General features: G+C 37.8%; 1 protein-coding gene across 2 annotated transcripts in view; it reads right to left on the bottom strand.

The window, feature by feature from the left end:
* The window catches only part of LOC129004788 (mucin-4-like), a 34,130-nt gene that overhangs the window by 15,871 nt on the left and 2,706 nt on the right, over nucleotides 1–15,553 (bottom strand). For both annotated transcript variants that reach the window (XM_054433425.1, XM_054433426.1), the window contains exons 4-10: nucleotides 15,155–15,542; nucleotides 14,410–14,567; nucleotides 13,304–13,375; nucleotides 10,885–10,980; nucleotides 7,281–7,343; nucleotides 4,388–7,102; nucleotides 2,185–2,352 (exon numbers count right to left, since the gene is read on the bottom strand). In XM_054433425.1, coding sequence (XP_054289400.1) covers nucleotides 2,185–2,352; nucleotides 4,388–7,102; nucleotides 7,281–7,343; nucleotides 10,885–10,980; nucleotides 13,304–13,375; nucleotides 14,410–14,567; nucleotides 15,155–15,542 — 3,660 coding nt within the window. The remainder of the gene's footprint in view (nucleotides 1–2,184; nucleotides 2,353–4,387; nucleotides 7,103–7,280; nucleotides 7,344–10,884; nucleotides 10,981–13,303; nucleotides 13,376–14,409; nucleotides 14,568–15,154; nucleotides 15,543–15,553) is intronic.

Here is a 15,553-nt window from a genome sequence, read left to right as displayed (position 1 = left end):
ACTGTTCCAACCATGTAAGCTTTATAAGAGCAGCAAAATTAGTAAAACTTTACAATTAGTCAATTAGTCATAAAAAACATGCATGAAAATAAGAATGATTTTGGCCAGATTCAGTAAAAAATACCCCTGCCGCAGCAAACCAGCAGACTAAGCTAATTTCAATTTGCCTGATTGGATTTACACTAAAATGTCTCCTTAAAAATATCACATTTATTCCCTATTTAAACATCATTAGTTAAAAGAGTACTCTAGGTTTGCTCCAACAGGGAGGGTAAAAAATTTTGTTGAAAAATGTTAATAGTTTAGTATGAAATAAATGCATTTTCCAAATGTGATCAAAATATGCTCATAAACAAGCAAACAACAACAGTTTACTTATTCTCCATGAGAATAACATAAGAATTTTAAATTTTAATTTTGTTGGAATTTTCTCCGTAACCATTATGCGCATAATAACGCTTAAATATACTAAATGATTTGTTTTTTAAGCTCTACAAAATCAAAATGGTTTGGAAATAAATTGCTAAATTTGATGTTTTTAGGGTAAAAAATGGGAAAACCCAATTTTTACCCCATAAACCCTTGTTCCCATGGTCCGATCATGCTGGTTCGCGAACTTAAATTGGTTCGCGAAAAGTAAATCGGTCCCGGGTCCAGGTCTTACCATGAGTACTGTAGTACTACGGTAATAGCTTATTCCCTATATGGGAAATTTGCTAATAAATAGGCCTAACAAAATTGGAGATAAAAAAAACCTATACCTACAGTTATCCTTTACACAGGTCAACCAAATAAACCTCTTTTAAAGCTGTCCATCCATTTACCACACAAATGTCAACAGTTAACAGTGATTTTTTTTAAAGGCTGCAATGAGGTAAATGCCACTAGAAGAGGTTAGTAATTTATTCCATTTCCAGATATTTTAGCAGACACCTGCTTAGGGTGTTTGACTGCCACACAGACCCCCTGTTGTACTTTTGTGTATTTGCTGTTGTATTCAATGCATTTAAATATTTTGTAACTCTGTTTTGTAAAATAGCTACTTCCCTATAGAGAAATTCGCTAATAATTTTCTATAACCATGTTAGTAGACACCTGCAAGTACTGCATTGTTGTGTCAATAAATTATTTTATTTTATGACAAATATTTATAATAGTGATGGGCGGGTACTTAACGTCAAATGTCGGTCCCACCGGTTCTTGGGAAAAGTACCGGGACTGGGAATCGTTGGTGTTGATAGGTTATATTTTTATTTACTCATGTACAAAATTCAAATTGTCAACCATGATAATTATTTCCTTTAAGGCTATTTAAAAGGGCATATTTATCAGAATTATCAACAATAAATTCGGGAAATTTTCGGGGAAAAAATATTCTTGATTTTCGGGACGGGATTACATTTTATTCGGGAATTTTTTGGGACGGGATTTGATCCGTCGGCGATTTTGCTGCTCTGCAAGTGACAATGACGCCGCTATCGCGAGAGATGTTCCTGATAGTTCTGCGAACGCAGGAGGCGAAGTCATTTCGACGATCGCGCCGTAACCGCGAGTGATTTTGACGATCGCGCCGTGACCGCGGAATAATTTCAACGATCCCCTCGTGACCGCGTAGTCATTTCAACAATCCCCCGTGACCGCGAGTCATTTCGACGTTCCTGCCGGTACCGCGGAGTCATTTCGACAATCCCAAAAATAGGCCTATGATTTTTTTCTTAATACCTTGACATAACCAACCTAATTAAAAATAATCAGTTTTAAAAAATTAAATAGGGAAATTTTGTTTTAAAATAAAACAATTAAGTAGCCTAATTTAAAATGAGGTACCGATGGTACCGGAACCAAGAACCGATTTTGGTTAGGAACCGGTACCGGAACCGACATTGTAAAGTGGTACCGACCCATCACTAATTTATACTGTATACTGAAACAAACTAGATTTCAATATCATCATGCAATGAGTAGAACATGAAGTAAAATTTCAGTCTTAGTTTGCGCAAAAACATTTTTAATTTTGTTCAATTAAAATAGTGTTTAACCATTTCAAATTGGTTTGGATGACAAAACAAAACTGCAACTTGGCGTTTTTTTTTACCATACACTGATCAACTGGCATTTAAAATTCAATAGACACAGCAAATGAAGGTATTATTTGTTAGTCTTTGCACATTGATTGATACTCACAAAAGTAATGCCCTGAGCATGCTGTCCTGGAATGGTGGGGATCAGCTTTCCTGAGAACAATATCTTTTGCTGCTCCATAAACAACCGCTGCAGGCTTTGGTTTTCTTGAGGAGTTCTCGGCTTCTTGGATGACAGCAGTTGGATTTGGTTTTGTACAGCTTTCAGATGCTACAGATAAAAAAATCTTAAGAGAACATATTTTACAATCAGATGATAATGTTAAAGGACCATTGAGACATTTTTGTCACAATTGGTAAAAACAAGTTTTCTCAGGTTTAGAAAACAATTTAAAAAAATACACAATAAAGCTTCTTAAGTACCATTAAATTGCAATCACTATAAAAAGTTCAAACCATTGCTTTATTTTTTTCAATATTGTAGCCTTAATTTTATTTTTGATACTAATTAAACTAGTGTACCTGTTGCTTGCAATCGAGCAATATTGTCAAGTATTACATGAGTTATTTTAAACTAATAACAGTCATAATTTTCAATGAGTTTTTTTAAAGACTCAACTCAAAGATGATATAAGTAACGGAAATACTCACTCTGTTCATACAAAAATTTCTTGTAAATATTTTTTTTTCAGAAGCTGGCCTTGTTTTTTAATGTTTTCTACTAATGTCTACTTATCCATAGCCACATAAAGTTGTTCATCTTCGTCATTCATTGATGGCATAGCCTACAAGGTACCACCATTGTCGCCAGTCATTATAAAAAAAGCTATCAAAATTAATTATTCACATTACTCGAGTAGGACTACCAAATTAAATTTCTTGCATTATCTATCTGTCACATTTGTTAGACTTTTTTTTGGTAGGTTGCTTTTATACATCAATTAACCCTGCTAGTGTCAGTAATTTGTTGTGTGGTGTCGGTAAATGTTCGGGCATTTTGCAGCAATGCTTATTAAAAATTAAAAATCTACCTTGATATGTATTTTTGTGCAGCTAAATACATGCACATTATAATTCAGCATAAATAATTGTGTTTTTATATCTATGATAAAAATTACTTAGGAAGATAAAAACTACAGAATAACAATATGAAAAAAATGTCTGTGCCCCTATAAAGGTCGATTCACACATATCAGTTCAGTAACAGTTCTGCTACAGTCCAGTTACAGTTTAGTCTCAGTTGCATCCGCAATTTCTCAGTCAACTGTCTGTCAGTTGGTTTCAGTCAGTCTTCTGTCTCTAATATTTACAGTAAAAAATTTTAAATTGTAGACCTATATTCTATTAAATTTTCATCGTCCATCTTGTTGATTGTTACAAACAGTACTCAAAATATCAACACTACCATTTAAATAACAAACACACTATTTTTTAACCTCAAACAGGTTTGTCAGGAGTCCGAACAATCCAAAAATATCGGTGGAAAGAAATGTAAAATTGACTGACGGACGCCGGCAGAGCGACTGACTGAACTGAAACGGATGAGTGTAGATAGTGCAATTGAAAATCCATTAAAGAATATTTTTTTTAACTGTGACGTGCCGTAACTGATGTGTGTAAATTGACCTTAAGATTTTTAATACAGGTTTCTTGAATGTAGTCCTAGTCTTCTTTTATTATAATATGTACACAAATCCTCATTTGCTAGTTAATATAGTTGAGCTAATAAATGTTTCTCATGAACCTAATAATAAAACCTTTTAAGTGTCCCGGTAGACCCTACTAATACTTGATTGCTCAATTCCATTAAATCATTACAAATCATATTATGCAGAAAGAAATAGTTTTAAGCACAGAAATAATGTAAAGTATATAATTTAAACTAAGTCAGTAAATGTTAGTATTTCCTTGAATTGCAACTTAATGTTATCACCAATAAAATTATCCATGATTGTAATGTAAACAAATCTGTTCTTAATAAGGATAACATGGGAATTTCTAAAGCCACTGGGGCAGAACCCAAGGAACTTTTTCAAATGTCGTACCTTATGACATCTACTCAATGAGATCTTTCAAATGCACCATTAACTAACAAAATCAGTTAACAATCCACAGAGGAGTTCTGAGAAATCAAATTTGTGAAACCTAATTTATACATAGATAGATATAAGAAAATCTTCATTAACATAATCAATTTAAAAAAAGCAAAAAGTTAATTAAAGTATTTAACTTAACATTGATTCTTTTTATTTTAAATTTACAATTCTTAAAGTCTAGCAATGTACAGCGACGACCAGTTGTCTTACCTGTTGTTTCTGAGGAGTGAGCTGTATTGTCTGCACCCTCTGTATGTTAGGTGTGTGCGTCTGTTCACACTGTGTACTGATAGGCACCAGGCTGGGAGGTTCTGGCTCCTTCTCACACGGAGGTGTCCCTGTCCGCTCCTCGTGCATCATCGGTTTCACCACCGCGGATTTCTTTGGTAACTTTTTCGGTTTGAGCGCTTTAGATGCAATCGGCGGAGTGGGTGACTTGTTTATCACCAGGCTTGGATGAGACTGTGCAATAGTGTCAAGAAACGAGTTTTGATAGGACGAACCGATAGACGTGGTGGTAGTGGTCGCAGTGGAGGTGGAGGTGGTGGTCGGTAATCTCTGTGTTTGGGGTTGTCTGGTGACCGCTTGCAGTGGCTTGGTGATGGCCGTGGTTGTCTGACAACTGGCCAGCGATGTGATCACAGAAGGGTGGTTGTGGTTGGAGGTGTCCATTTGATGGTTGAGATGTGGTTGTGATGTGTGCGTAGGTGTAGGTTTGCTGACAAACTGCGGTGGATAATGATTGATAATGGTGTGACCCTCGTGTTGAGTAGCTTGAGACTGTGATGTGGTTGTCTGCGAGCTGTGGTGGAATTGGGAAGGTGACGACTGTGTAACAACAATAAGGTTGGGACGATTGGAGAATGAGGGTTTGGGTTGTTGAGTCTGTTGCTGTTGTTGAGGAGAGGGTTGTTGATTCTGCTGAGGGCTGTGGCTAGGATATATGATGGGACTTTTACTGTTGCTACCTCGAGGAGACTGAGGAGAAGCTACTGGGTTACACCTCGGACTAATCACAGTTTGTTGATGGTACTGAGGCATTTGGGGGGACCTCGCCAGGGGTTTAAGTTGGTACTGAGGTCTTAAAGACTGTTCCACTGTTTGCACACCACTGCTCTGCATTTGTCTTTGAGGTTCGATATGAGGCCTTAACCTATCATTTGAAGTATTAGACAATATATGCACTCGCTGTTGGTCGCTAATTCCTCCAGAGCTCGCTAGGGAAGTAACAACTTGAAGTCTTTGATGTTCATTTAGTGTCAGATTACTGGACCCGGTTATCCGAGAATGGTCTGTATTTGCCATGGAAGTAATTATTTGCACTGTTGGATCTGAACTAAGTCCTGCCACTAGTTGCACCCTCTGTTGTTCAGGAGCAAGAGAAACACTATTGTGACTTGTGTTAGAAAGAATTTGTACCCTGCTTTGCTGTTCACTCAAAGATAAAATATTAGTGTTAGGAACCCCTGTTACTATTTGCACTCTATTTTGCTCAGATAACACTGGGTTGGAATTTGTGTTACCTGAAACTATATGGAGCCTGTTCTGATGGTCAGAAAATGTCAAACCAGGAACACTATTAGCAATCTGAACTCTGCTTTGATCATTCTGCACCACATGTATTCTGTCTGCAAGTGAAGTAGCTGTCCTGTTGGGAATGCCAGACACGATCTGTACTCGACTAGGATGTTCAGTCGTGTTGGTAGAGGCTGAAACAACGTGAACTCTGTTTGTTGGCTGCTCATTGATTTGAATTCCTGTTGAGTTACTCATCCCTGACACGATTTGAACCCGATTCTGTTCACAAGACAAGCTGGAGTTAGCTACTCCTGAAACTATGTGAACCCTATTTTGTTGCTCCGCTAAAGACATCCCACCGGCCTGCATTCCCGACACAATTTGAACCCTGTTTTGCTGTTCTAAAGATAATGAGTTAGTATTTTGCATACCCGATACGATCTGCACCCTATTTTGTTGTTCAGTCAAAGACATGGAATTAGCACTGGGAACGCTGGAGATAATTTGAACTCTGTTCTGTTGTTCGGTAAGTGACATGGCTTTGTTTGTGATCCCAGAAACAATCTGCACTCGATTCTGCTGCTCTGTCATGGACATGGCACTGGAGCTGTGAACTCCTGAAACTATTTGAACACGGTTTTGTTGCTCCAGAGACATTGCACTTGAGTGTGGCACAGCCGATACAATTTGCACTCTATTTTGTTCACTAAGAGACATTGCAGGATTGGCCACTCCCGACACAATTTGAACACGATTTTGCTCAGTCAGTGAGACAGAGCTAGAACTAGGGATACCAGAAACTATTTGCACCCGATTTTGCTGTTCAGTCAAAGTTGAGTTAGGAACTCCCGACACAATCTGGACTCGGTTCTGTTGTTCCGTCAGAGACAGGGAGTTCGCACTCGGCACACCCGACACGATCTGCACTCGACTCTGCTGATCGGTTAAGGACATCCCCGTGCTCATCTGACTGCCTGAAACTATCTGCACACGGTTCTGCTGTTCTGTCAGCGACATTGTGGTGGAAGTAGGAACACCAGACACAATCTGCACTCTGTTCTGCTGTTCTAAGGACATACTCGTTGAACACGAACTCGGCGCACGAGACACGATAGTATGGAACCGGTTTTGATCACTGAAAGACACTGATGAATGAGGAACACTAGTTACGATCTGCACTCGGTTCTGCTGTTCGCTGAGCAACACTCGGTCGTGGAGGCCGTTGATGATGACACCGTTGTGTGAGGTGTCCAGCAGCTGAGGATTGGCCACCACCACACTAGGTGTGTTGGCTGGGCGGCGTACACCTGTGTTGATGACCACCTGTGGAGCCTGCGCCAGAGCCACCTGGCCACCTGCAGCCTTCATCACCAGCGAGTCTGTGTTGGCCCAGCTCAACACCGCAGTCTGCAACATATATACAACCATTTATCATAAACAACAAACTAATTAATTATATTTATATTTCTAGAGATTGAAAAAAAAACAAATTTCAACCTTTTTAGAAAATTATCAGCAACAGAGGTAACTGTGGGTAATAATAATGACATTATTAGGTAAATCCTCTAAATCCACACAACCATACCTGCAAAGATTGAAGTAGAGCAGCCGAATCTTTGTTAGGTGCTCCCGCTAGACTGGAATTATTCTGAAATCATAAATTTTACTAAAAATCTTTTACGTTAACCTCCATCATTTTTTGTCTTAATGATTATTAAGGCTTTATGGGCAAAGATTTACTAATTTATTTAAAATATTAAATAAATACTAGCTTGTTCTTTTTAACAGTACAATTTAACATAGCAGCATAAACTATCTAACACTTTAGAAACTGCAGTAGTTCTATCACATGGTTTCTTTGAGTACGGTAATGTGTTGAAACTGAACCCTTAAGCGAAATCACCAGTGTTTAACCCTATTTTATTTGAGGAGTTACTCTACTTTGTGCTTTACAGCAAACGGACACATATACAGCATAGCCTCTTTTAAAATAAGCTTGTATGAAAGCTGTTTGAGGAAAGGCTTGAAGCTTGAAGAAGCCATTACAGTAGACTCCCTCTAGTTAAGCCGGGACCGGACCACTGGCCGGACTACAAAACAGCCGAACTAACCGGTAGTAGTAGAACCTCAATTATTCGCGGTAATGGGGGGGGGGGGAGACCGTGGATAACTGAAAACTACAGTTAATCCAACATGGCATAAACTAGTGATGGTCGAATCCGGAAATTTTGAATCTCGAATCCGAATCTTAAAAAAATCAAACCTCGAATCTCGAATCTTTTCGATTTTTTCAAAAATCGAATCTTTTTGTGCGCGATTAAGAAAATTATTACAGTTTAGGCTACGTTCACTCAATGAAATGTCAAGTATACCAATAATACCAATCTTGCCAATTCAAATTATGTAAATAATCAAGGTGTAGAAAATTAAATAATGCCAAAAACATAATTTTTAAAAATTGACATTTAATAGCTGGGTTTACAAGCTGGGGAGACAAATTAAAACTAACAAATAAAAACTTGAACAAAACACAAAATTAACAAATCCTAAGTCCTTAATGAATTCTTTATTTAATTTGTTCAAGGGATAGTTATCTAATTAAGGAAAAATATTCAGCAATTAATAGTCAATAACAACTCAACTAAACAAACAAAAGTAGAAACAATACACAATGATATGATTTTAGGGATTGCCCGTTTTAACCGACCTTTGGAGTTATCCGACCTAGGTCCGGTCCCATTAGGGTCGGTTAAGAGGGGGTCTACTGTATAAAGATTTATGTGACCTTGTTTAGAAATATCTTGTTGTACACTTTCAAAATCAACATATTAATAGGCAAGCATGTTTCTTTAAAACCTTTTTTCTCAGCTCGTGTGCATTGCAGGGAAAATCTACGCATACTGTTAGAAAGATATTTGCCAGTAGATGTGCAGAATCCCTTTATAAATTAAAGGCTAAAAAATAAGCACAAAAAATAAATTTTAAATTTAAAAAAAATTACCATGGGTCTTATAGATTGCCATGTTAGTGACGAAATAACTACGAATTATAAACAGAAAATCAAAACAAATGGAAGAAATTACAACAGGGTGTCTACTACATTCTGGATAAAAAAATTCATGGACAATTCCCGTACATTTAAGGACACTTTGCCGTAACCTTTGTCGGTGTCATTAGGCCTACCGAATAATTTTGATTTGTCAAACTGTATTAATCTTGTTTTTCACTGTAGTTGTACCAGAGAGAAAAGTAAATAATAATAGATAAGAGTTAAAAATTTCAAAATAGAAATTTATTGAAAGTAAACAAACATAGGCCTACCTATACTTTAGGTAAAGCTTTTATAGTGTAACAGAGAAATGCAATCATTGTCTCCTGCGATATCGACAAATATCTCCATCGGTCACGTAAACTTCATAACATAGCTTCTCCGATCCAGGCGGATTAATTTGGCATGATTCGCCCTGGCACAACGTTAGGTTCTCGACTACTTTTGAAAAAAAAAATCTTTAATGCATATTGTTACTCAGTTCTTAGTAAAAAATCAAGGTATGGTAAGCGGCTACCAATAAGCAATAAGCACAGAGTAAGATTATTGTATTTTCATTTGCAAAGTTAATATCGACACATAGCAATCATTAGTTGTTTATCTTAGGCTCAATTACATTTTCTTAATATATTTTACAGCTCTTTCAAGAATCAAAATACCCAGGCCTAGACCTAATTATTTAGGAGGGCCTATATAAACTGAGTAACAAACAATGAGGTTATAATAGCAGCAAAGTTACTATCATCATTCTAGTTCATAAGATTTAGATTGCTTAAAGCATACAACTCATTAAATAAATATATGGGAAACAAAAAACATTGAAACCTGAATAGCCAACAATATAAGACAAAGATACAGAAAATGCAATGACATAATTTGAAACCAAGCAGGCCTACATAGTGATAAAACATTAATGCAAACAACAATGCTTGTGGTTTTGTCAATTGAAAGATAAAATATCCATAAAAAAGGGGTTAACTTACAAAATAAGACTGTAGATTATTTACATGTTTAATATGAAACCATAAACAGTTTTATGGCACTAGGCAATGGCCGCGGCAAATTGAATCTTCAAGCCTAAAGTACAAGTAAGAAGTGAAATTTAACAGCCATTATAAAGCTATTATTTTCAGATAAAATAGGTTTGGGATCTAATAATAATTACCCTAGTAATAAAAAAAGAAGTTGTAAAGGAATAAAAGTCATACAACTAACTTTTATGAGCTAGCTAGAACTGAGTCAACAGTTCTTGGAAGTACTTGACTTGACACTTGATTGTCGTGATAAAATATTAATGGGTTTGAGATTGCTAATGGGATTTTTATTGCATAATTACTCTAGTAATAAATTATGAAAATGTAAACAAACATCTGATAAACCTTTTATGTGCTCCTAACCAACTAGCGATCAATAAAATTATGGCCCATTAAAAATTTAAGGACATAGTCTGGCATTTAAGGACAATTCCCGTACATTTCATGGCCAGTAAAAAATTAAGTACAATTCCCGGTTTTCCCGGATTTCCCGGTTGGTAGACACCCTGTACAATCACATGTTTTATTTACAGCGTAGGGTGATAATAAAGAAGTTTGCACAAAATAGATATTATTGATAAGAGTTTTCGACCACAGGACGACCTCTAGTTTGAGTAAAACCGCATTATTCTGTCTCTTGCCCCTGACACCACAGAAAACGTACTACTATACCCAGAATGCCAACCGCATGGTAAAAAGCATTAAGCGGTTTGAGAGAGCTTTGCCTGTCAATCCGTAGGCAGCGCCACCAGCGTTGCTATGCTATTGCATGGCAACGCTGGTGGCGCTGCCTACGGATTGACAGGCAAAGCTCTATCAAACCGCTTAATGCTTTTTACCATGCGGTTGGCATTCTGGGTTATAGTAGTACGTTTTCTGTGCTGACACCGACTAGAAGATTTTAAACCTACTCATGGACCCATTGTTACTTTTAAAGGGCACTGATAACATTTATCAAAATTTATTTTTATTAAGATTTTATTAACATAAATCCAACAAAGCAAATGAGAACTCACTTACGTTCAGTATCCTATTTAAATGTTTGAAAGGGGAGAGGAGGTTAACAAGGATGCAGTTTCAGACCTATTAGGTACTAGTGATAATACCTGCAGTATGCTGTCTCCATGACTCGCCAGTAGTTGTGCCAGCTGACTTTGGGCAGCAGCTGCTATGCTGGGTGTCACACCCCCACTTACACTCACCTACACAATAATCAGTGATACAAAATGTCCCCAACAATATGTTGAACAAGTAAACCATCACAGTCTATCAACACGGGCAATTTATTTTCTAAAAATAATGTTCTGTTGACTGATTAATTTTTAGAATATTTTCATGAAACCCCAAAGCAGAACAACGAGCGACGCTGCGACATTGTCGCGGACACGAAACGCCGAGAAACGCGGGCCTGCGGACACATTTACGGAGTCATAACGACGATCGCGCCGTGGCCGCGATTATTGGACCGACGATCGCACCGTGACCGCGAGTCATAACGACGATCACGCTGTGACCACGAGTCATACCGACGATCGCACCGTGACCGCGAGTCATAACGACGATCACGCCGTGACCGCGAGTCATACCGACAGTCACGCCGTGACCGCGGAGTCATAACGACGATCGCGCCGTGACCGCGAAGTCCAACCGACGATCACGCTGTGACCACGAGTCATACCGACGATCACGCCGTGACCGCGAGTCATACTGACGATCGCGCCGTGACCGCGGAGTCCTACCGACAATCGCGCCGTTACCGCAGAGTCATACTGACGGTCATGCCATGATGGCGAGTCATACCGACGATCACGACGTGACCGCGGAGTCCTACCGACGATCGCGCCATGACCGCAAGTCATACCGACGATCGCGCCGTGACCGCAGAGTCCTACCGACAATCGCGCCGTGACCGCGGAGTCATACTGACGATCATGCCGTGATGGCGGAGTCATGCTGACAATCGAGCCGTGACCGCGAGTCATACCGACAATCGCACCGTGACCGTGGAGACATACCGACGATCGCGCCATGACCGTGGAGTCATACCGACGATCGCGCCATGACCGTGGAGTCATACCGACGATAACCCCGTGACCGCGGAGTCATACCGACGATCGCGCCGTGACCGCGAGTCATGACGACGATCGCGCCGTGACCGTGAGTTCTACAGACGATCACCCCGTGACCCGCGAGTCACAAGTTTCTATAGGTACCTGTAAATTGTTACCCATTTTTTGGTTTTTATAGATCAGTGCCACAAATGGTGAAAATTGATTTCGTATGTCTTTTTTGGTAACTGCAATACAGTACTTTTTTTTATGCACAGAAAAAAATCCTGTCCCATCCCGTCCCGAAAATTGGGAAGGAAATAAAAATCCCGTCCCGTCCCGTCCCGAACTAAAATTTCAATCCCGTCCATCCCTAGTGTGTTTATATAAAGAAACTATAGTACATTTAAAGTTTTACTTCTGAAGACCTTGTTAACACTTGTTAAGGTATGTGTATATATATACATATTTAAAAAAAAGTAAATTTAAATAACCTGATTATGCCTACCCCTTAATAGTTTTTTAGTTTTTTGTTTTAAAAGTAGGCTATACAAGTTATTGAAATTTACTTATTTTATTTAACTATATTACTAGTAGCCCTAAAGAGTGAATATATATATATATATATATATATACCGATATATAAGTCATTGTTTAGCTTTTTAGTTTTAGCGCTTGCGGACACATTTTGAGGTTTTCACAGGCCGTTGCAGACACGTAGGAACCATTCTGCTTTGGGGTCATGAAATTATTACAGATGAATCTGTCGCATCTGCGGTGAGAGAATTCATAAAATTTATTTTTAACAAATTGTTTAGGACGAAGCTTACTTGAGAATAGAGTTAAGGTAGCTTGAAGATGTACAGAAAAACTATCAAACTTTCCACGACTAAAACAAAGTACTGTTTCTTTAGAACTTACTTTTTTTATACGGTAAAGTTTTGATTCTTAATATATTTGCCTTTGGTTAACTGGCTTTCCATGGTTCCCCCCCTTCCCTGTGAAAGATTGAGTACCTTGAAATCGTGGGCTGTTTCAACAATATGTTGGTTTCAAAACATTTTCTTTGTTATCCGTGTTTGCCACTTGGGCCCAATAATCAGATTCCATTGTTCAAGTCTTTCCTTGCAAACTACCTTATTATTCGCATAAAACTTGGCTACCGTAAAGCATTAAGAAAGGCTCAAGTTACTGAAGACCCTAATTTTATTAAATGTTTTAAAACATTCTGACAGAGTTGAACAGTCTAATGATTATGTCAAATAAAATGCAATTGTGCATATTAAGCAAGAATCAAGTGGTTGAAATGTCAACTTATTTCAGCTGCCCCAACTGGCAAAATAATTTATACGTATCAAAAGCTATGTTGAATAGAAAGTCCAACAAAGGTTACTAGGCCTAATGAGTAAAACTTATTAAAACTCCAAAAAATATAATACTGTATATTAAATAATTAAGATGATGTTTGAAAATTAACCTGAGGTTGAGTTTGATGCAGTATCATTCTCCCATCTTCACCGACTGAAACTCGTAACCCTTGGTTTGTGCACTGAAATATTATATGAACATATAACTTACAATTACAATATAATCATCTGAAAAAATAAAGCCTAGTATTCAGTAGAACAATAATACCAATAGTCGTGTAAAACTTACAAGAAGTATTATTTCGGAACTCTGGCTTTAAAATCCCATGATTTAATCAGGGTATATTTTATGTTTATTTTGTTATATGTATTTTTGTATACTGTTTTTTTTAGGAGACATGAAAAATCTATTGCAGCATGAGAATGTTGTCAAATGGGTTGTATGCATTTAGTCCAATTTATAAAGAGTGTCTTTAAGAGTGAATTAGGGATTTAAGTTTAATTGATGTTTAACTCTTAATATGTTATTATTATCATTCTATGATATATACATACTAGTATAGTCTATAACTAGTTATTTGAAATTTTTTAATGACTTAGTAGTTGTTTTTTTAAATATTAATATTACCCAAAGTTCATAAATAAGCAAGAATTTTTTCATTCTGAAACCAGCGATTTTTTTATAGAAGAAACTAGGTATAAGAGTAATTCTACATAACTGCCTATATATATTTGAAACTACACAGTATTCTAAACCAGAAAAAGTGTTCATCTTCACCCGGTTTACGGTACTTATAAAAGTACACAACTTGTGATTTTTCTACGTAGGAAATCAATTGAACTTTATAATAGTAGTGTCATTTATTGGTGTCTGGATTAATCTTGGAATTTGTAAATCAAGTTACTTTCAATTTTTTTTAAATTTTAATTTCTATAGGCCTAATCTTTATAATTTTATTTATTTTTGTTTTACACTTTGACTATCTAATTACCACTTCTTTTTAGACAATTTAACTGTGAACAAAATGGCAAAAGAATTATTAATTTATTACCAAAGGTTTTCTTTCTATAACAATTAGAGTAAAAGTCTACAAATTCGGTAAAATTAATTGCCGACAGAGGGTGCTGCAGGCAGCGCATTAATTCCTTCCCCAATGGGTTAAAAGACCCATTTAGATACTTGACAATGTGTTAGTTGTCAGTGTGTAGGGCCTACCTGAGAAGGTGTGATGATGGTCGGCTGAGGCTGTTTAGGCGAGGGAGGGGTAGGTGCCGGGGGTGTTGGCTGTGGCGGAGGGGGTGGAGTAGGCGACTGTTGAGGTGTCTGAGTCTGCTGTGCGACTGATACTGGCGCCATGTCATCATCATCAATACCTGCAACAGAACGAGTTCATAGAAGTGATCTTGTGGTACACAAAAATATGGAATCACCAGAGAGACAACTCTGCTGATTATGAAAATGTTTTTTCTACCTCTATGTTTGGCCTAGTAAACAGTATCACTTGCAAGTGATATAAGAGGGATTAGAAGTTTCAATGACGTGAAAATTACAAATTGTTTATGCACACACCAACCTCCAGTTTACCTTACATATCAAACAATGCATTTTTTGTTGCTATAGCTATTGTTGATATGAGCATAACAGGTACATAATAAACACATGACATTTTTCTTCAATCTACTCTGTGAAGAAGTCCTAAATTAGGGTGAATCATGAGTGTTATGTTTGTGATCTTAATATAATGTAAATTACAGTATAACTGAAGTTATAGTCACTTTGCAATACCACATCAGAGATGATTTGACTAGGGTAAATATTCCTTGGTCAAATATTTACGTTTAAGAAATTGTGTGAAAACTTTTAAAAATAAAATGCTAAGTACAGAGAAGTACAGAGTATAGAATATTCCCAAATTATCAATTATGTACACTCTGTACCCTCAACATTGAGCAAAACATACCTGACAGTTTCATAAGATTCGCCAGGTCCAATCTCGTAGGTCCTTCATCCTCTTTTTTCTTCTTCTTCTTCAACTTGTTCTTTGGCGACGACGGCTGCGGAGGTGGTGTGGGAGTGGTTGGGGCAGGTACAGCTATAAGTGCTGGGCCCGAGGATGTCTGTATGTGTTGCAGTTGTAGAGTCTGCCCTGTGACCAGACGCACTAGTTGCGGCTGGGCCTGTGCGCGGGAAGGGTTGTGCTGTACCAGTACTGTGGGCTGCGGGCCATTACTGAGTACCACAGTAGGTTGTTTGGTTGTATGCTGGGGCGGTGGAGAGCGCAATATCAGCTGGACACCACTGCTGGTCTGCTGCTGGACCAACATCGGACCTACACCACCAGGGATCATCTGCAAACAAG

This window comes from Macrosteles quadrilineatus, unplaced genomic scaffold (genome assembly GCF_028750875.1).
Source record: "Macrosteles quadrilineatus isolate MER2022 unplaced genomic scaffold, UCM_ALF_1.0 Scaffold_11__1_contigs__length_5352618, whole genome shotgun sequence".
NCBI classification, from domain to species: domain Eukaryota; kingdom Metazoa; phylum Arthropoda; class Insecta; order Hemiptera; family Cicadellidae; genus Macrosteles; species Macrosteles quadrilineatus.
This window is presented reverse-complemented; position numbering and strand designations above follow the sequence as displayed.